Consider the following 22,281-nt stretch of genomic DNA (forward strand, 5'->3'; position numbering starts at 1 on the left):
GAATCCTGCTCCGACTTGCTGTAGCTGGCGATCGAGTTCTCGTGGATGGAGGTCGAAAGGTATAATCGCGGTAGTGTAGCGAGATGTTGAAGCGGCGCAGTATCTAATCGAATGTCTTGTCGACGAATGTTGATGTGCGCAGTGTGTCGTACGAATGTAAAACAAAAGCAGCGATGATCCAATCCTTTTGTTAGTGATTAGATAGTTGTCATCTGCTGTGGTGAAATCCAATTTGTCCCCAGATGTGGTGTATTAGGACATGTTGTTTTCAGATGTTGAGCGTGGTGTTCTTCTCAGGGGAGTTGAGTTGTGCTAGGGTAGCCAGTTTTTCCAAGATAGAGTGGGGGAAGCTTAACTCATTTAAACAACGCATTTTATTAATCGCCTCTTTTTCTTTCAGGACACTCACAAAGGAAGTTATCTAATGGACCGACTGTGCCAACGGTTGGAGATAAAGGAAAAGGATTATTTTGGGCTGCGTTTTGTGGATAATACCAAACAAAGAGTATGCCGAAAAGATTAAGCTGACAAAATAATTAAAAAAAATTATTCACTTTGCAGCAATGGTTGGATTTAGGAAAACTTATAATAAAGCAATGTAAAGGTGAATACTTTTTTAAAACACATATCTATGCTATCTTAATACATTATAAATATCTACATTATACCTATGATAACTTTATACTTTTATTTCAGATATACATCATTTAATATTCTCATTTCGAGTAAAATTTTATCCAGCGGATCCGTTTCATTTAAGTTTAAATGTAAGGGTTTTGTTGTATAAACAATTGAAGCGTGATCTTAACCATGGACGTATTTATTGTTCTAGTAATGAGATAGTAACTTTGGGAGCTCTAATTGTACAAGGTACAATCATTCAATTAGTTGTGTGTAAATGCATAGTTTATTTTGTAATTTTGCAGAACAATTTTCAGACTACGATGAAAATATACACACTGGTGACTACTTATCAAACCTCCGGCTATCTGCTCGACAAACAGATGCAATTGAAAAAAAAATTATTAAGAAGCACAGAGAACGAACACCTGGTCAAGATCCCATCATTGTAATAAATGAGTTCTTAAGAATAACTCGCAATTTGGAAACATATGGTACAGAACCTCATTATGTAAAAGATCATCAGGGTGTCCAAATGTATATTGGAATAAATTTTTCTGGAATAAGCGCATTTATTTCTGGAAAACGTACTCAACATTTCTTGTGGAACGATATACGAAAATTAAATTTTGAAGGAAAAATGTTTATAGCGCATATAGGCTATATGGACACAAGTAGAGAAATTGTAAGTATATTTAAATTTTATGTAATATAATATAAATTAATAGTTAACACTTAAAATTAAAAAAAAAAAAAGTTCTAATGTCTAACGTATTACTTTCGCATGAACAACTTTGTGCTCCACAATCGTCATGCGAATATTTTTATATTCTTGCACCATGTAGAAGTTAATAGCTTGGTTCACCTAACAGTTGTTTGTATCACTTAACACTAATGGAGATATGTAGATACATATAGGAATATACATATATATACATATTAGGGTGATTCAAAAAAAAATTTTTTCGTTTGGTACTCGGAAAAATAGGTTCCTAGACACCTCTAAGAAAGCCTCTCCAAGCATGAGTTCTTAATTGTAACGGGAAGGTCCTTCTACATACAGTTTACTATTTTTTCTTATTATTAGATAAAAAAAATTTATACCTCGCTTCAAACTACTTGAAAAAAATATCTTGTTCCTTATATTTTGTAGGAAATTGAATTCTCTACAAAAAAGGTCTCAAATGATTTTTTTGTAAACCCAACCGTTTAAAAGATATTAACAGTTAAAGTTTGATTATTTTTGGGAAAACTTTTTATTTCTTATGAATTTTATAACTCAATGAAAAAAAAAATATTATGAATGACGAAACGTCTTGTCTGCCCTTCTTGACTACCTCAGTACTACTATTCTCTACTATGCTCGACCATATACATAGTTCGAATATTGTTCGAGTGTTGTTCGAATTAAGTATATGTACGTAGTTTTTGGTCAGAGGTGCATCAGAGGTGGCACGACGGCTACGTGTGGATTTTTGACCCACAGGTTCCACTCCCACAATCGGCCGTCCTGCACCGTCATTAGCCCCAAATGAAGCGTTCCACCCCTTCATATTATATATTCTGCTACAGTAACAGTATTTAGTGACCCTCTTTTCTGAAACTTGAATAATTGTTCTGACCCACTCATCAGACTTTTGAACCACCCTTAAGCGATACGCGACCGAATCTTCTATAAACATACATGCAACTCGACTCAAGGCGCCAACATGTCGCAGTCTTGAATTTTTTCTATGTTCTATGATATAGTCAAAGTCCTGTAAGTACATAGCCCATCTCGTAATGGTACGTCACGATTCTTAATGGTCATTGTAAAGGCATTACAATCTATTACAATCCGGAATTTCTGACCTAACACATACACATGCCATTTCTTTAATGCTTGGATAATCGCTAACAACTCACGTTCATAGGAGTTGCATTTTTCCTCCGCTGGAGTAGTTTTCGTACTCATAAACTGTACGGAATGAAATTGTTGATCTTCGGAGTTTTTCTGAAGTAGCACGGCACCGTAGCCATACATAAAAGCATCAGTGTGTACATATATCCGTCTGTGCATTTGGATTATAAATTTGCAACACCGGAGCTAATTTTAACTGTTGAAACGCTAACTGCTGCTGCTCGTTTAGGGAACGTTACTACCGTTCCCAATGACATATCCTAAAAATCGATTTTCTTTTTCAAGAAAGAACACTTTTTCCATTTAATCTGTAGTCCGTATTTTGCAGCTCTTGCTAACATAGTTCTTAATTTCTTAATTCCTTCCTCAATGGTCTGTCCGGGGATGATAATGTAATCCATATAGATGACTAAAATACCTCGTTGTATCAAATCTCGGAATATTGATGAAATGTATTGACAAAATATAGTTGGTGAATTAGAAAGTCCAAAAGGGACGAAGTTAAACTCATATTGCCCTCCGTATGTTAGAAACGATGTGTATCGTTTTGAACATTCATCCACGGGAACATGAAAAAATCCATTGGCAAGCTCTAGAGTAGTGAACAAACTAGCCCTTTGTAACTTTTCCAACATATCATCGATTAGTATTAGTATTTAAAATGTTCAGCTCTTTCCTGCTGAATTTAGCTCCCTTTTCACTACAAAAAATGTTTATGCTCTTCAGAATATCGTTTCCCAGAATGACTTCGCATAGCAAATCATTCAGCCCATATTATGAAATTAATCCCATCCGCTTCGATATTTACCTCAAAACAACCTGGTGTACATATGTACCTCACTGCCTTTAATCCCTCCCAGGATCAAACGATTGTCGCTAAGCTTTGAAATCCCTGCACTGTTATACATATCATACCTCATCAAACTCACGTCAGCACCCATATCTATTAGAGCACTAATTGTCCAGTCACACATCTTTATTGGCTTGAAGATGGTACTCTTACTCCAAACAGTTAAAGCGTTGCTGCGTTTTGATTCTGTTTTAATATGTACGTCGCTTCTACGATCGCATTCAAATTGACGATGACCTATATGTCCACACTTGACACTTTATCTGCTTTATCTTATCACAACCGTTGGCCAAATGGGATTCACTTCCACACTTGAAGCATTTTCTTTGGACCTTTGGTTCTCCCTGCGTTGATGCGCCATGCCATGATTTCTTTCTGCTTGAAGGCTTTCGAGAATCATGTACTGTCTCATATACTCTTAACTGCTCTTTGAGCTCTTGAGTTGTTCGTGACTGTTTTATTTAATTTCGAATCTGGAATTCCTTCAATAAAATACAAAATTAAACTTTCGCCATCTAAGCCCACTGTCTTGGCAATTTCTATCAAAGGCTACAAATATTCGCGAAAACTTTCGTTACTCTTCTTACGACGATTCTGTAATGTGCGATGAATATCGAGTGATGTTGGTCTTGCACTGAACTCACTCCTTAACGCTGATTTAAGAGAATTGAAACTTCTGATTCCTGTCTAGCTACGCACAAATAATTTGGCTGTCCCTCTAAGAAGCTGCTTTGCAAACACAAATTCTTGTAAACTACTCCAATTTAAAATTACCGCGTTATTCCCAAACTCTTCTAACCATTTGTCAATACTCAGCTCATCTGTACCATTAAACAATGAAATACTTCCTTCCACATCCCTCAGTGTGAACTGCGGGTTGGACACTATATTGGCTTGGCGAGAGGTTGCTGCCTCTAGCATTGTCACTGAACGTAATTTACTTTCACTTTCATCTTCATCCTCTAACATATGTCCGAAATGTATGACCTATCTTTTAATTCACATTTCCTAGCTTGAACACTCAGTCCAATTTCTCGTAACTTATGCTTCAAAGCTTCCACTGTCAAACTCAAAATATCCTGCACGTCCATTGCCTTTTTCTATTAGGTTGATTACAATTTCTAAAAAAATATACATAAATAAATAAAAAAATAAACTTATTTCACAAACAATACTCGTATTGTATCAATTAAATATGCATATAAATAAATATCAATTAATGTTAAGTTACATTTTAATGAATGTAAATTTTACTTTTAAGTACATATTTGTACTAACTTCTTTGGTTATATCAGCACATAAAGTTAACGGTCAACCGTGTTTTACAGCGCATCTGTTAATAGCTTATTCTTATTTGTTAAGTTAAAGTTATTGCTGCGTTGCGTCACTTATTCCTTACCTCGGTTGGGGGGTAATAAGTGATAGGCACTGCTTTTTACTTGAAATATTTCCTTTTTTTATTTTCTTTTACTCCTTACCACTGGTGAGGGGAAGTAAAAAATATAAATAAAAAGAATGTTTTCGGCTGAGGTTGTATTTCAAATCTGATTTTATTTTTGTTGAGCAGTTCCGTTTATACAAAAGATTTATTAAAGAAAAACATTATTGATACTTGAAAATAAAAGACAAATATCTGAAAAAAGATTGAAACAAAACAAAAGTTATTAATACCTGAAAATAAATAATAATTACATTGAATTTGTAATATCTGAAAGAAAAAGAAAGACTAATTCTATAAAATGATAATGATTCAGGGGTATTGTGGAATCCAAGACAGATTTGCTTAGCTGTCAGAATTGCAAACCAATTCTGATTTCCAATGGCGTCACAGAATCTGATTGGATTTTCGTCTTTTCGAACATACGCAAAACCAATATTCGAATTAGCTGTTTACTAATGTGACAAAACTTACAAATGAATACATTTGAAAGCAATCCTATTCAAGTTTTTAATGAGTTCCGAATTAAAGAAAGATTTTAAGAGACAACATTTATCGAATGAATATAGACGCGTTTGGGTGTTAAGTTACGTTTAATACGTTTTGTAAATCTGAAAGTTCTTTTATTAATACAAAACTAAGACTAAATACATTTACTTGAAGATAGACAAACTATCTACAGTCGATTGTTTGTCGTTACAAACAGTCCCGAGAGAATAGCGTGTAGGAGATAACACTCGTTATGTGTAATACCATGTCTATTTCACACCATATATTGGAATTGCTTATCACTATTTGTTTATGCGTGGTTCGACATAAACAAGAGATGTTTTGGTTTTTTTTTGTGAAATGAAACGTTCCTTAACTCTCCCCTGTGTTAAGATGAAATGTCCTCATTTGAAGTCGTCTGGGCTTGAAGTCGACGAAGTTCGATCTCGTATGTCTGGGGGAATAATCGTTCCTTTTTATCTTATAAATGTACTCGATAGCATTCGCATAATTTTACAGCAGCATAGATTAATAAAGCTAAAAATATGGAGTCATGTGTAGAAGCTCACGCAAGTGAGGAATGTTCTCTGATCGCCATTCACTTGGGAGTGGCCAGAAACGATTCTTTTACATATGACTCAAGCAGCTCACTACTTCCGGTCTTTGACTAAGTATCCTCTGGGTAGCCTAAGAACATCCGTTTGAAGGCGAGCTAGAGTGAGAAGCGAAATATCCCCTACATAGGGTTGTGCGCTGGGTTTGGGACCCGCCACGTAAAAAAAACACCCCCAATGAATAGTAACAACCAGCCTCGGATGAGAGACCCCCCTTTTGATGACGACCACGGCAAACGAAATAAGGACTACGATTTGAGGGCATGCACCTGGAATGTCCGGACCCTTAATTGGGAAGGTGCCGCTGCCCAGCTGGTTGATGTCCTCGTAAAGACAAAGGCTGACATCACCGCCGTCCAAGAAATGCGATGGAGGGGACAAGGACAAAGACAAGTAGGTCCTTGAGGCACAGCAAATAAAAGAGCGCAAGTTTGGTGTGGGATTCGTGGTGGGAGAGAGACTTCGTCGCCGAGTACTATCATTCACTCCGGTGAATGCGGGCGCCCACGCCCCGATGGAAGAGAAGGACGATGTGACCAAAGATGCCTTCTATGAGTGCTTGGAGCGCACTTATGAGAGCTGCCCCCGCCACGATGTCAAAATCGTGCTTGGCGACTTTAACGCCAGGGTGGGTAAAGAAGGTATCTTTGGCACTACGGTCGGTACATTCAGCCCCCACTATGAAACATCCCCAAATGGGTTGAGGCTGATCAACTTCGCCGGGGCCCGAAATATGGTTATCTGTAGTACTAGATTCCAGCATAAAAAGATTCATCAAGCTACCTGGCTGTCTCCGGATCGAAAAACTACCAACCTGATCGATCATGTTGTGATAGACGGAAGACACGTCTCCAGTGTTTTAGATGTGCGTGCGCTCCGAGGTCCTAACATCGACTCGGACCACTATCTTGTTGCAGCCACGATTCGCACCCGCCTCTGTGCAGCAAAAAACGCACGCCAACAAACACAAGGAAGGTTCGACGTCGAGAAGCGGCAATCACAACAGACAGCCGAACGATTCTCTCCTCGGCTTGCACTCCTGCTCTCTGAGAGCACTCGTCAACAACTCGGTATAAGAGAATTGTGTGACGGCATTTCAAACTCCTTACGTACAGCTGCAACCGAAACCATTGGTTTTCGGAAAGTGCAAAAGAACAGCTGGTATGACGAGGAGTGTCGTCTCGCAGCGGAGAGAAAACAGGCTGCCTACCTCGCAACGTTACGATCGACCACAACACGTGCGGGATGGGATAGATACCGAGAGTTGAAGAGGGAAGCGAGACGCATCTGTAGACAGAAAAAGAAGGAGGCCGAAATGCGTGAGTACGAAGAGCTTGATAAGCTGGCCGACAGGGGTAATGCCCCAAAACTCTACGAAAAAATGCGGCGGCTTACAGAAGGTTTCAAGACCGGAGCATACTCTTGTAGAACGCCCAAAAGTGATCTAGTCACCGATGCCCAGAGCATACTTAAATTATGGAGGGAACACTTCTCCAACCTGCTGAATGGCAGCGAATGCACAACACCAGGAGAAGGCGAACCCGATTCCCCAATCGATGACGATGGAGCAGACGTTCCATTAACCCGACCATGAAGAAGTTCGAATAGCAATTGCCCGCCTTAAAAACAACAAAGCGGCAGGGGGCAATGATGGATTACCGGCCGAGCTATTCAAACACGGCGGCGAAGAACTGATAAGGAGCATGCATCAGCTTCTTTGTAAAATATGGTCGGACGAAAGCATGCCCAACGATTGGAATTTAAGTGTGCTATGATCAATCCATAAAAAAGGAGACCCCACAATCTGCGCCAACTCCCGTGGGATTAGTCTCCTCAACATCGCATATAAGGTTCTATCGAGCGTATTGTGTGAAAGATTTAAGCCCAGCGTCAACAAGCTGATTGGACCTTATCAGTGTGGCTTTACCTGGAAAATCAACAACCGACCAGATATTCACCATGCGCCAAATCTTGGAAAAGACCCGTGAAAGAAGAATCGACACACACCACCTCTTCGTCGATTTCAAAGCTGCTTTGGAGAGCACGAAAAGGAGCTGCCTTTATGCCGCGATGTCTGAATTTGGTATCCCCGCAAAACTAATACGGCTGTGTAAACTGACGTTGAGTAACACGAAAAGCTCCGTCAGAATCGGGAAGGACCTGTCCGAGCCGTTCGATACCAAACGAGGTTTCAGACAAGGCGATTCCCTATCGTGCGACTTCTTCAACCTGCTTCTGGAGAAAATAGTGCGAGCTGCAGAACTAAATAGAGAAGGTACCATCTTTTATAAGAGTGTACAGCTGCTGGCGTATGCCGATGATATTGATATCATCGGCCTCAACACCCGCGCCGTTAGTTCTGCTTTCTCCAGACTGGACAAGGAAGCACAGAAAATGGGTCTGGCAGTGAACGAGGGAAAGACGAAATATCTCCTGTCATCAAACAAACAGTCGTCGCACTCGCGACTTGGCTCTCACGTCACTGTTGACAGTCATAACTTTAAGGTTGTAGATAATTTCGTCTATCTTGGAACCAGCGTAAACACCACCAACAACGTCAGCCTAGAAATCCAACGGAGGATAACTCTTGCCAACAGGTGCTACTTCGGACTGAGTTGGCAATTGAGAAGCAAAGTCCTCTCTCGACAAACAAAAAACAAACTCTATAAGTCACTCATAGTTCCCGTCCTGCTATATGGTGCAGAGACTTGGACGATGTCAACAACTGATGAGTCGACGTTACGAGTTTTTGAGAGAAAAGTTCTGCGAAAGATTTATGGTCCTTTGCGCGTTGGCCACGGCGAATATCGCATTCGATGGAACGATGAGCTGTACGAGATTTACGACGACATTGACATAGTTCAGCGAATTAAAAGACAGCGGCTACGCTGGCTAGGTCATGTTGTCCGAATGGACGAAAACACTCCAGCTCTGAAAGTATTCGACGCTGTACCCGCCGGGGGAAGCAGAGGAAGAGGAAGATCTCCACTCCGTTGGAAGAACCAAGTGGAGAAGGACCTGGCTACGCTTGGAATATCCAATTGGCGCCACGTAGCGAAAAGAAGAAACGACTGGCGCGCTGTTGTTAACTCGGCTATAATCGTGTAAGCGGTGTCTGCGCCAATTAAGAAGAAAAAGAAAGGTATTACAATAAGTATAAGGTACAATATGAAATTTTCTGGTTGTTCTTCAATAGGAATCATGTACAATATTTATATATTTTTTGAATATTTTTTTAGAACTTCTAATTGTTCATCTTAGTGGGCATGAATCACCTCTTTAATTTCCTGATCGTGGTTGAAATATACCTTGTTATCTAAATTAGTACTGTGATTAAATTGTAACAGGTTTGGACCGTTGACATGTTGTCCGTTCCACAGATGTTCTCCTTCAATAATTATATTTCCGTGATCTAACACAATAAGTGGTCTATTATTTTCTTGAATAACATTACATTTTGCTTTATTATTTTCAACCATTGGGATGGTACAGTTGTCGGGAGACTCCTGTTTACAAATATTTAATCCCACATAATTTTTACATTTGGAAGTTCTTTTGAAATTGTGCTGTAACTTTTTTCAGTGTCGGTTAACGTTCGAGAAATAAAAGCAATAGATTGGCGAAATTGGGAGAAAACTGCTCCTATTGCTTGGTTACTGGCATCGGTAGTTAGTTCAAATGGTTTGGTAAAGTCAGGCTGATAAAGTTCTACCTGTTCTTGCGGAGCATCTTTTATTTTTCCTATGGCAGTAATTGCCGCTTCATCAAGCTTTACTTCTACTCGCGCATTTTGATTTTTTATAATCATTCCTGAGTCACCCCGTAGGTGTATAGTTGGTGGTTTAGTGATTTGTGCGAAGTTTTTTACAAATTTCCTATAGTAGCTAGCCAAACCTAAAAATGATCTGAGTTCTTTTAAGGTTTTTGGCATTGGATACTCTTTTTATCTTTTATAGCTTGAATATTTCTTGGATCAACCGTTACTCTGTTATTTTTAATTATGTGGCCAAGGCACTCAACAGAGTCCTGGAAAAAATTCGACTTTTCGTCCGAAATTTTCATATTAGCTTCATGCAGTGCATTGACTATAGTTCAAATATATTCTATGTGTTCTTCAGGCGAAGAAGAAAGTATTAAACATCGTCTTTATAAACGTAAGCAAATTTACCGATATATTGCCGCAAAATGTCGTCTATGCATCGTTGAAAGATTGAGGGTGCGTTCTTAAGTCCAAACGGCATCCTAACAAACTGATACTTTGCGCCATTCACTGCAAATGCGATTTTTTCGCGATCGGATTCCTTTATTAAATTTTGATGGAATCCTGATTCTAAATCGATGGTCGAGAAACTGTGACTGTGTCCTTAATGCATCGAAGTCGGTTTTTAACGAATTGAGTTGAGTCGTAAGGACATCAATGTGTGCTTTGAGTGCTGCCGCTTCAGTCATCTTAATAGATTTTGCTTCTAGTTGGAATATATTTTTGTTGTCGTCAAAGGCCGCTTTCTTGCTGTTTAATCGAGGTGTAAACATGTAATCTTCTTTCTTAGATTACTGTTGTTTCGTTTTTGTTGGATTCGGCGCTGTCCGCTTTTTCAGGATCTGCTTTGAATCGTATGCTACTTTTTCAAGCACTTTGTATTGGAAGTCCTACTTGTGTACAGTTGCGGCTTTGCCCTAAGGCCCAGTAGGCCCGGGCCTAGGGCGGCCAGATATTAAGGGCGACCAATCGTGCCAAAAAAATCACTGATAACAACAAGATTAACAAGAAATAACTCAAACGCAAAGTATCTTAACCGTATGCTTATATAATCTTCCTAAATCACTATTTTTGCGTATCAAAGTATAAATAATTTCGTACATCGTACATATAAAGTATCTAGGAAGAATAGGTACTTATGCAGGTACTAGTACCTAACCTATTGTTATTACGCGCGTGTCAGTCAAGCTCGTGCGGACGCGCGTGCGATGCGTCGCGCCGCTGTGACCCCGCGCCCCGCGTCCCGCCACTGCCCACCCCACCCACGCCTTACTCGCTTGCCCGCTCGTGACTGTGATTGTCAACAATGTGCGTATAGTAATTGCAGTTAGCGGATTAAGTTTTTCATTAATTTGGTAACGACATTCGCGACGCGACGTGTATGCACTGCTATATTATACCTATTAACATAAATATTTGTAATTATCTCACACACACGTAAAAACTTTGTGTTGCATAGTTAAATACGGACGGAAAGAAAAGGGTAAGGTTAAGTGGGGCAGAGTATCGCAAGCGAGCTAAATAAAAAGATGATAAACAAAAGGATACGATTAAAAAACGCGGAAATTAGACGATTTCTTTCTAAAATCGTCTACAGATATTCAAGATCCTATTATTGACCAAACACTCGACGTTCTAATTAGTAGTGGCGTTCCGTCAACTGATGGTTCTGCAGTGTCTAAAGTGTCTTCAAGTGAAAATGCTTTGATCAATGTGGCAAGTACATATATCAAAAGAACAAGCCGAAGATAACCCAGGAGTGGCAGGAGTAGGAGTGCAGCCCAATCCTCCGGACCAGGAGCTCTATGAAATCAACGACGATCCAGCTAAATAGACAATCGACGAGTTCACGCGTGATCACATTTGTAAGAACGGAGCCAATCAAAACATCCAAAATGATTTTGAGTTAGCGCATTTACAAAGATAAAGCGCGACTGTTTTCGAGACATTTATTCGAACGTCAGCTTCTAAATGGTGAAAAAGTTCCGCGAAAGTGGATAATTTATTCCAAAAGTACTGGATGTGTTTTTTGTGGTCCTTGTTTGCTTTTTAATAGCGGGGAGAGACAGTTCGACAAAAAAGAAGGTTTCAATGACTGGAAAAATTCATATAATCGAGTGTCAACTCATTAGAATTCGCCTACTCACAAATTATCTGTTCTGCATATGAAAGAACGAAGCAACGTGTTAGGCCGCATTGACCGCGCATTAACAATGCAATTAGATGAAGAAATAAATTACTGAAAAAAATTCTGAAAAAGTGGTTTGCCTTTCAGAGGACATGACGAAAAATTTGGATCAATCCACAATGGAAATTATTTAATGTCCTTAGAGCTTATCGCCGAGTTCGATCCGTTCTTAGCTAAACACATTACACGTTATTGAAATCCAGGCTCAGGATTTACGAGTTATCTTTCTTCAACAACATGCGAAGAGTTCATTCGAATTATGGGAAACAAAGTTTTGGAAACAATTGTAATGGAAATATTAACAGCAAAATATTTTGCCTCTGATCATTGACTCGACACCGGATATATCTCACCTAGACCATCTCACTTATGTAATCAGATATGTCCTGCCTAATGGATCACCTGAAACGTTCCTTAACTAGCGCTTGGGCAGAAAGCGAAAACTTTGACGCGCGATTTCTCGGTTTTCATTCTTACGATTTTTCTTAATTGGCGGACAGGATAGAAAAAACTAAACGTATGGAATTGAGGCAAAGTTTATTATCTTTGGCATTAAATTATCTTCTATTTAAACAAAAAAAGCTAAGAAAAGTTAAGTTTGAACATACATATGTAGAATTTTTTTGGTCAAAAACCACTTGTTTCTTCAAATTTTAAAATTTTTTAGAATTTTAAACTTATTTTTTGAAATTTTCCTAGCTTAACTTGAACACAGTTATTAGCAAATATGAATCTCTTTGAATTTTTTGTTTCCAATAGAAATTGGGACCTGCATACTCCCGCCGTCCGACAAATGCACATGCGAGATGCAATGGACAATTGCTTCCCTAAGGCAGAATATCAAAGAATTCGTATCCAAAAAATTTTCGGATGATTAAATATATAACTATAAATCCTAGAAATTTCGCTTTAATCAATTATTTCTTTCCCTCCCAAAAAATATCGATTTTTTAAGCCTCTAAAGCAGACTGCTCCTTAAATATCCTCATTTTTTTTTTCAAAACTCAATAATTAAGACATTTGGTGTTTTATTCTTATGTTTTCTCCTATAGAAATAAAGATAAATTAATTCGTAACAATAAAATAACATGAAGTTAAGAAACTTACATTTCAAATCTGTGTGCGAATATATTCTTGCTTTTTTTCTGACAGCAAAACCGATAAAATTGGTTTCCTTGACACCCAAAACCGATACAAAGTCTGTTTCGAATATCAAACCAATAATATCTGAATTCATGACACCTACATACAGCTTCTTTTGATCGGTTTCAATTCTGATTCCGACATCTATCAGATTCCACAACACCCCTGTATAATATCTGAAAGAAAAGATTAATATTATCTGAAAAAATAAAATATATTAAATATACAAATAGAATTTACTCTGAAACTAAAAATTAATTAAATAGAAATAGTGATAAAATCTGAAAGGAAATAATAATTAAATAAAAATCATAATAATATCTGAAAGAAAATAATGATATTATCTGATTGTTTAAAATATAAAACAAACATTTGTTTTCACATATTATATTGGATTGTGCAGGCCGCCTTAAACGCATAAAATACATACCTATGCACATTTGTAATTATTTTTGCGTATTATATTGGACTGAGCAATCCAATTTCAAACAATACACACTTATTTTTACATACTTACTTAGGGGGGTATTCTACTTAGAAGCATGAATTGATATCTTAAGAATACAGAAAAAAAAAATTACAAAAAAATATTAAAAATTAAAATAATTAGAAATGGGAAAGACAGGTGTAAAAAAATTACGCATCCTGGTGACATTGATCCTGACTCTCCTGGTGGTCTGAAAAAAAATCAAAAGAAATTCTTAATCAAAAAGGATGCTGTTATAGTCCCTACCTCAGGGACCACGAAAAAAAAATTTTTGAAAAATGGCGACTGCCTGAAAATAAAAATCATTTCTTACGCTTTTTTTTTTGAAATTCCCGAATTTTTTTAAAATATTAAAAACAAAAATTTTGACACGATGCTTAAAGGAACGATAAAGGATTATATAAAGAAGGTTCACACAAAATTTCAAGTAAATCTCGCTGTATAGAACTTGAGATAATGCCGGTACCGTGTGAAAAAAATAAGTTTTTTCGAGAAAAATGCGTTTAAAAAATTCGATACGGCCGAACCGGGCTAGGTACTGCGTCACTAAAGTAACTGTAGCTCTAAAAATAATTTTAGTTTTTAAAAATCCTTTGGAGGATATGTTCTTAAGGGTCTAAACCAGTGTTTCCCAAAGTGGGCGATAACGCCCACTTGTGTGCGCTGCAGGTGTCAAGGGGGGCGGTAAGAGACCCAGAAAGAAAATGGGGGCGTTGTATAGAGGTCTGGGGGGTTATTTGTAATTTTATTTAGCTAGGAGGCCTCTTTGACAACGACTACATGAGCTTTCGACTCTCAATAACAACTTGTGAACATCAACTAATATGAATTAAAAGATTGCTCAAACTCGGTTCTATATTTCTCTCCGCGTAGTTCATATATCTGTCCTATTTTATTGAATATAGAAAAAATGAAAATCATGTCAATCGGTCGCTCCGTTTCATAACGGGGCATCTCGAGAGGATAGAATTTATAGAATACTAACTGTCAAACGTATTGCTATTGCCATTGCCAAATCTGTATGTGGGCATTTGCAATCATAATATAATCATTTGCGCAAAGGTGTAGGGTAGGTAGGTTCGAGCTGATGTACAAGTTAACACATAATGCCCAATTTCCAGTTGGGTACGAATGTGGTGGGGCCAATACAACATCTTGCCTCATCAGCAGATTGTGTGGGCAACGACCGCCACTAAAGCTTGCAGGTTACGTAAACAGTGTCAATATCCGATTGCTGCTTGCATAAACAATTGCTTGGATAAACAATTGGATGAAGCAGAGTCAGCACTACGCAGACGTCAAAGCCGGCAGCGTCGACTACTGGATTTGCTTTCTTAGGTCTTAATGGTTAAGCTAGGTTTTGGGCTAAGTTAGATTTAAGTTGACCATACGCCGGAGCGCATGTACCCGACCAATAAAGTTGATCACATTTTTAATTCATACATCTTTAATTGGCGCCCAACGTGGGGCTCGAAGAGGAAAATTAGCGATCAACAATCAACAACCCAGCCACAGAGCAACGGAATTACCATATTTATTGAAAAATCATGTAAGTGAATGGCACAGCAAATCGTCATCATTTGTGAAATTAATAAAGCAGCATTATATAAAGAGTGAAGTGATCTTTTTTTTATTGTTTTGGTGGCCGTTAACGATTGTGCCGCGTTTAAGTGAAAAAATACTTGTGTGTGTTAGTTTGTTCAGGGTCTAATGAGCCACCCCCCTCACAGTAAAGAGCTTTACGATAACGCAGTGCAGGAATTGATAAACCATACTAGCAGGTTACGTGTGGCAGACGTAGTGGAAACAGAAACAGGTACAAGCGGTGTTAGAAGCCGCATTGGCGGCACAGGCCGCTCAATGGAAATAGGTTATTGATGAAAAAATTAGTGAAGTTAGAAACGAGATGAGTGTATTGAGGGTTACGACCCCTGAAGTAGAAAGCTACTAGAAAATTGCGATAGTGCAGGGAAAATCATGTAGTCAGACGTTAGACCTCGTCAAGTCATTGCCAGAGTTTGATGGTAAACAAGAGGAAGGAGGCAGGCAGCGATGGCCGCCTACGAATTATTCGAACCTTATGAAGGCAGCGTAAAGCATTACGAGGCAGTAGGTATTATTCGGAATAAGATTAGGGGTTCGGCGAATAATATACTGGCCTCATTTAACACAGTTTTAAATTTTAAGGCCATTGTGGCACGATTAGATTTCACCTACGCTGACAAAACTCCAGTACGCATTCTCCAACAAGAGTTAGATACTTTGCGTCTGGGCGATTTGAGCTTGTCACAGTACTATGATGAGATTGAAAGGAAACTGACTCTCATAATAAATAAAACACTTATGACAAATGATGCAGCTGGTGCAGCTGTCCTAAATGAAAAACTTAGATGTGATGCCCTAAACACGTTCGTATCGGGTTTAAAAAGACCCCTACACCAGGCTGTATTCCCAGCTAGACCGAAGGATCTACCAGTGATGTCACGATAGGTACATGTTCGCGGCAACTTACGCTAAAAATGCCGAAGAGAGAGCTCTAAAGTCAGGGGGTCAAAAATAACAAACTCGGCGGCAAAATAATTATTCACAGAACAGTGGCGGCGATGCCAATCACGCAAAAAATCCACATTACTTCAAGAGTCAGGGCAGAAATAATGCGGGAAAGGCTTCATCATTTAGGCAACGCGAAAATGCTAGGGATTTTCATGGTAGAGGCCCCGAACCTATGGACGTCGATCCTAGTTCGTTTAAATTTAGGCACCCAACGGAATACCAACAGGTACAAACTGCCGGTATTCACAATGATCCCGTTCAGGGAAATAAGAGACAGAATAATTCGGAGCGTATGACAGATTTTAGGCGTCAAAGGATCAACAATTTGAATCATTCGGATGTTGATCAGGATTTCCAAGCGTATGAGGTTGCTGCCGCAGCTGCAGTAGCAGAGGTAGACAATGAAAATGGGGTTGACTACGAAAGTGACTCTATTAATTTTTTAGAGGCCACTCCCGGCTAAGGTTCTTTGAGCGGAAGTTGGCTGGGAAAACACTAAGGTTTTTAATTGATACGGAGCTTAAAGGTTGGGTTATTGTAAGGGGACCTTGACGGTCTAATGATTTTATTGCTTAGCAATTCTCTTATTTCCTTTTCGACAAAATCTGCTACTCGCATTGGGTGAGGGTACAACTTCGAATAAATAGGCTCGTTATCCTTGGTTCGGATCGTGGCCACAACCGAAGTGTTAAATGGCAACAGCTTGTTAGAGTCTGCGAATGCCTTAATCCTTTTCAGGATCTTTTTTTTAAATTCTGTCTTCACTGAACCTGTATGTCGTTGACATTTGCAAAGTTAACATTGCTGCACTTATGATATTTCAGATTGTCCTCGCCGAGCAGGATCGCGAGAAAACGTCTTTTTCCTTTAAGGGTGGGAAATATGAGTTTTGTCGATTGCCATTCGGAAGATGCTTCCAGCAAGCGATCGACGACGTCTTACGCCAACGAATTGGCAAGTCATGCTATGTTTACGTCGATGACGTCATAATTTTTTCCGAGAATGAATCGGAACATGTCAAACATATAAATTGGGTTTTGGAAAAACTGTGTGAGGCCAACATGAAAGTGTCACGAGAAAAAACACATTTTTTTAAAACAAGTGTGGAATATCTCGGTTTCATAGTAACAAGAGGTGGGGCAAAAACTGACCCCGCAAAGGTCAAAACCGTTCAGGAATATCCTCAACCTAAGGATTTGTTCAGCCTTAGATCCTTTCTAGGGCTAGCAAGCTATTACAGGTGTTTCGTAAACGATTTCGCCTCCATAGCAAGACCTCTTACTGAGATCCTAAAAGGTGAAAATGGCTCAGTAAGTAAACACAAGTCTAGAAGGGTACCCATTGATTTTAGTGAAGCACAACGCAATGCCTTCGTAAGATTAAGAAACATCCTGGCATCTGAAGATGTCGTCTTAATGTATCCAGATTTTAAAAAACCATTTGACCTAACGACAGACGCCTCCGCTCACGGCATTGGCGCAGTCCTCTCGCAGAAGGGTAAATCCATTACAATGATTTCAAGAGCGCTGAAAGATAGGGAAATGCATTATGCAACAAATGAAAGAGAATTACTGGCCATAGTATGGGCTTTAGGGAAACTTCAAAATTATCTCTACGGAACAAGGGATATCAACATCTATACAGACCACCAGCCTCTAAGGTTTGCGGTTTCTGATAAGAACCCGAATGCAAAGATAAAACGGTGGAAAGCATTCATAGACGAACATAATGCTAAAATTCATTATAAACCTGGTCTGTCGCAGATGCTCTCTCCCGGCAGAACATAAATGTGTTGGAGAGCGAACTCAAATCTGACGCGGAGACAGTTCACGGTGAATTGTCACTGACCTACACGGTCGAAGCAACAGAAAAACCCATAAACTGCTTCAGGAATCAAATAGTTTTGGAAGAGTCGCGCTTTCCTCTGAAACGAAATTGTATACTCTTTGGCAAAAAACCCGCCACGTTATCCACTTCAGGGATAGAAACAGCCTCATTGACGAATTAAAGGAGGTTATTAACCCCCTAGTGGTGAACGCGATTCACTGCGAGCTACCGGCGCTAACCAGCATAGAACACGAATTGGTAAGATGCTTCCCATCTACCAAATTCTGGTACTGCAAAAACATGGTGTCGGATATTACGAACAAGGATGAACAAAGGGAAATAGTCACTACTGAACACAATCGTGCTCATAGAGCTGCGCAGGAAAATGTGAAACAGATCCTCTGTGACTATTATTTTCCGAAAATCTCCAAATTGGCAAACGAAATTGTCACAAACTGCAAAATATGCACGGAAGCCAAATACGATCGACACCCTAGAAGGCAGGAACTCGGCGTTACGCCGATTCCATCATACGCAGGTGAAATGCTACACATAAATATTTTCTCCACAGACAAGAAGCATTTTTTAACTTGTGTTGATAAATTCTCTAAATTTGCAGTAGTTCAACCAATACCGTCGCGGACAATAACGGATGTAAAAATACCCATCCTCCAGTTGATTAATTTCTTCTCAGGAACAAAAACTATTTATTGTGATAATGAGGCGTCCTTCAACTCGGACACCATTGTGACTCTGTTGAAGAACCAATATGAGATTGATATAGTAAACGCTCCCCCTCTCCACAGTACTTCCAACGGTCAGGTAGAGAAACTTCACAGTACCTTGGTAGAAATTGCTAGGTACCTTAAACTTGAAAGAAGAATAAGCGATACAATGGACCTCATCATTCAAGCTACCATTGAATACAACCGAACAATACACTCGGTCAGAAATAAAGAGCCTATTGAGGTAATATACAACTCAAACGAAGAATTCCGAAAGGAAGTGAAAGGTAAAATTGAACAAGCACAACAGGCTCAGCTCGATAGAAATAACCCGTCAAGGCAGAACAGGGTCTTTGAAGTGGAGGAAAAGGTAATGGTAAAAACTAATAGAAGGTTAGGGAACAAGTTAACTTCCCTGTGTGAGGAGAGGAGAGTAGAGGCAGATCTGGGGACAACAGTCCTAATAAATGGAATCATGGACATGTTAGAACATTACTAGCTGCTATAAGCGTACATCATAGAATTGCGAGAAGCCTAGACTTTCTGGGTTCAGCCCTTAAATTTATCACAGGTACCCCAGACGCTGACGATTTCCACCAAGTTAGAATGACAGAGAAATAGAATCCAACAATAGACAGGTAGTGATTAACACAAAGACACAGGAACAGATTAACGCACTAACTAATACGGTAAATGAACTTCTCAAAGAGGCGAAGAAAGAAAAAATCGATACGGCGCATCTTTCTGAAATTTTACTTACTCGAAATAGGATTATGATCACGGAAATTCATAATATAATTCTCGCAATAACCCTTGCGAAAATAAAGGTAGTAAGTCCAGTAATCATTGATGACGAGGGTTTGAAATCCATATTGGTTGGCCAATCACAGATATAGCAATCAGTGAACTAATGGAAGTGTCAACCGTTAAAGTTATTCAGCACAAAGATGTAATTCATTTTATAATCAAATATCCTAGAATTAAGTTTTTGTATAGGAAAGTTTTGATTTTTCTGGTGGTACACAACGGCGTCGTGCTGCAAATCAACGAAAATACAGTGGTCGAGTGCAAGAGCGGAATTTTGGCGGTCAACAACTGCAAAGCAACAACAACTTCAACGTTCTGCAGATTAACCACAAATACAACATGCGCTCTGCAACTTCACACCGGTGGCACAGCACATTGTAACACGCAACCGATTCACCTTAACGCTAGCACCATAGTTGACGATGGAGTCATAATCATTAACGACAGCCCAACCAGAATCGCCATTGATGAAACACCTGAGAAAAATGTAAGTGGCACGTATCTCGTCACTTTCGAGGACGTTGTGTTAATGAACGGCACTAAGTACGTTAACAGAATGAGCAGGCTGGAAAAGGCTCCAGGTATTGCTGCTTCACCCCTGCTGAACATCACTGGCCATGAGAATATTTTGAGTTTGCCTTACTTTCACCGCCTCAACAATCAAAATCTTTAAACCATTGACGAAATTAAAGAAGAACTAACGACCGTCACGAGCCGGACACTTGCTTTCATCCTGGGTCTGGGAGTTGCTTGTTGATCAGTGGCCTCGCTTTCCTCTGGCAGTACAAGAAGAAAACACGAGCATTACACGAGGTCAACCTGGTAGTGAAAGTTATGGCAACGAACGAGGACGATCGTGTTTCGACCGCCACTAAAGCTTACAGGTTACGTAAACAGTGTCAATATCCGATTGCTGCTTGCATAAACAATTGCTTGGATAAACAATTGGATGAAGCAGAGTCAGCACAACGCAGACGTCAAAGCCGGCACCGTTGACTGCTGGATTTGCTTTCTTAGGTCTTAATGGTTAAGCTAGGTTTTGGGCTAAGTTAGATTTAAGTTGACCATACGCCGGAGCGCATGTGCCCGGCCAATAAAGTTGATCACATTTTTAATTCATACATCTTAAATTTACATGCCTTGAGCTCTTGAATAATTTATTTTATCACTTGCGAAATGACGTCGGGTAGGTAGCTGACGTAGGGCACGTTTTGAGCTTTTGAACTCCTTAAATCTTTTATGTGAAAAATAAAAAAAGGATCTTTATCCTTTTTTACAAATGTATTTCTGGGAAAAATAAGATAATACGAAAAGGAGAAAGATCCTTTTTTTACAAATGTATTTCTAGGAAAAATAAGAACTAATATTTTTGGACTACTATATTACAATTGTGCTTAAGCATTCCTATATAAACAATGTAATATTTATTTTATATTCATTTGTGGTTTTGCGCGCAATAGATGAGCATTACTTACGCCTCCTTTACACTACTCGCGAAGTTAAACGTATTTCTCAAAGCAAAACAATGTCGGAAGTAACAAAGAAGAGACGGCAATACTGTGCGGAATACATTAAATTCGGATTCGTTGAAAATCCCACAAACCCATCCTCGCCTTTGTGTCTTCTATGTCTAAAAACATTTTCGAATGACGCAATGAAGCCTTCAAGACTACAAGAACATTTGAATAAAATGCATCCAGATAAGAGAGACAAGAATGTAGCATATTTTCAAGACCTAGAGAAGAAGCATAATACTCAACCAAGTGTAGCAAAACTATTTTCGGCGGCTGCTAAACAAGATGACGACGGACTTCGAGCTTCGTACAATATCTCTTTGTTAATTGCTCAAAAAGGCAAACCACATAACATCGCAGAAGAGTTAATATTGCCAGCAATAAATGAAGTAATAACTACCGTGCTTCATAAACCGGCCACAGATATTATCCGAAAAATTCCTTTGAGTAATAATTCTGTGCAAAGACGAATTGATGAAATGGCTGAAAACATTGAAGAATCATTGTGCGATCACCCGAAGACAAGCCAATTCTCAATTCAGCTCGATGAGTCCACTTTACCAACTAATGAAGCATTGTTGTTGTCTTACGTGAGGTTTATTAAAGATGAGAAAATATGTGAAGAACTATTATATGCTAGAAATTTAGAGACCGATACAAAAGGCGAAACCATATTCAATATATTGAAAAAGTTTTGCGATGAGAAAGAGATTCCTTTGAAAAATATTATTTCAATTGCTACGGATGGCGCTCCGGCTATGATAGGGTGCCATAAAGGCTTAATAGCGCACTTAAAAAATAAAATTCCAGATGTCCTTGGTGTACATTGCGTTATTCATAGACATCATTTAGTTGCTAGAAACTTAAGTGAAAAACTATTTCAACCACTGCAATATGTCATCGAAGCGGTCAATAAAATCCGCAACAGCTCTTTGAATGATAGATTATTTCATCAGCTTTGTGTTACTAATGACGAGGATTTCAATCATTTGTTATTTCATACTGAAGTTCGTTGGCTATCAAGAGGCAATTGTCTGACTCGATTCTACAACCTGTTTGACTCTGTTATAGAGTTCTTGGAAACTAAAGATACATAATTTCAAGACAAGCTCATAACATTAAAGAATGATATAGCTTACATGACAGACCTGTATAAATTGTTCAACGACATGAATCTCCAACTGCAAGGCGATAAACTAAATTTAATTAAAACAAGTAAGGAAGGGCTAAGTTCGGGTGTCACCGAACATTTTATACTCTCGCATGATAAAGTGATAATCGAGATTTCATTATACGTCATTTACATATTTTTCAAATACCGTATTTGTGTAAAGTTTTATTCCGCTATCATCATTGGTTCCTAAT

General features: G+C 38.8%; 1 protein-coding gene across 4 annotated transcripts in view; it reads left to right on the forward strand.

Annotated features, from left to right (window-relative positions):
- LOC120781407 (FERM domain-containing protein 5) overlaps nt 1-22,281 on the forward strand; it is a 206,475-nt gene that overhangs the window by 36,973 nt on the left and 147,221 nt on the right. For 3 of the 4 annotated variants that reach the window (XM_040113620.1, XM_040113622.1, XM_040113617.1), the window contains exons 2-5: nt 401-505; nt 562-604; nt 697-870; nt 927-1,306. In XM_040113620.1, the coding sequence (XP_039969554.1) occupies nt 401-505; nt 562-604; nt 697-870; nt 927-1,306 (702 nt within the window). The remainder of the gene's footprint in view (nt 1-400; nt 506-561; nt 605-696; nt 871-926; nt 1,307-22,281) is intronic. The other variant, XM_040113621.1, reaches the window with a different exon arrangement.

This window comes from Bactrocera tryoni, unplaced genomic scaffold (genome assembly GCF_016617805.1).
Source record: "Bactrocera tryoni isolate S06 unplaced genomic scaffold, CSIRO_BtryS06_freeze2 scaffold_7, whole genome shotgun sequence".
Taxonomy (NCBI): domain Eukaryota; kingdom Metazoa; phylum Arthropoda; class Insecta; order Diptera; family Tephritidae; genus Bactrocera; species Bactrocera tryoni.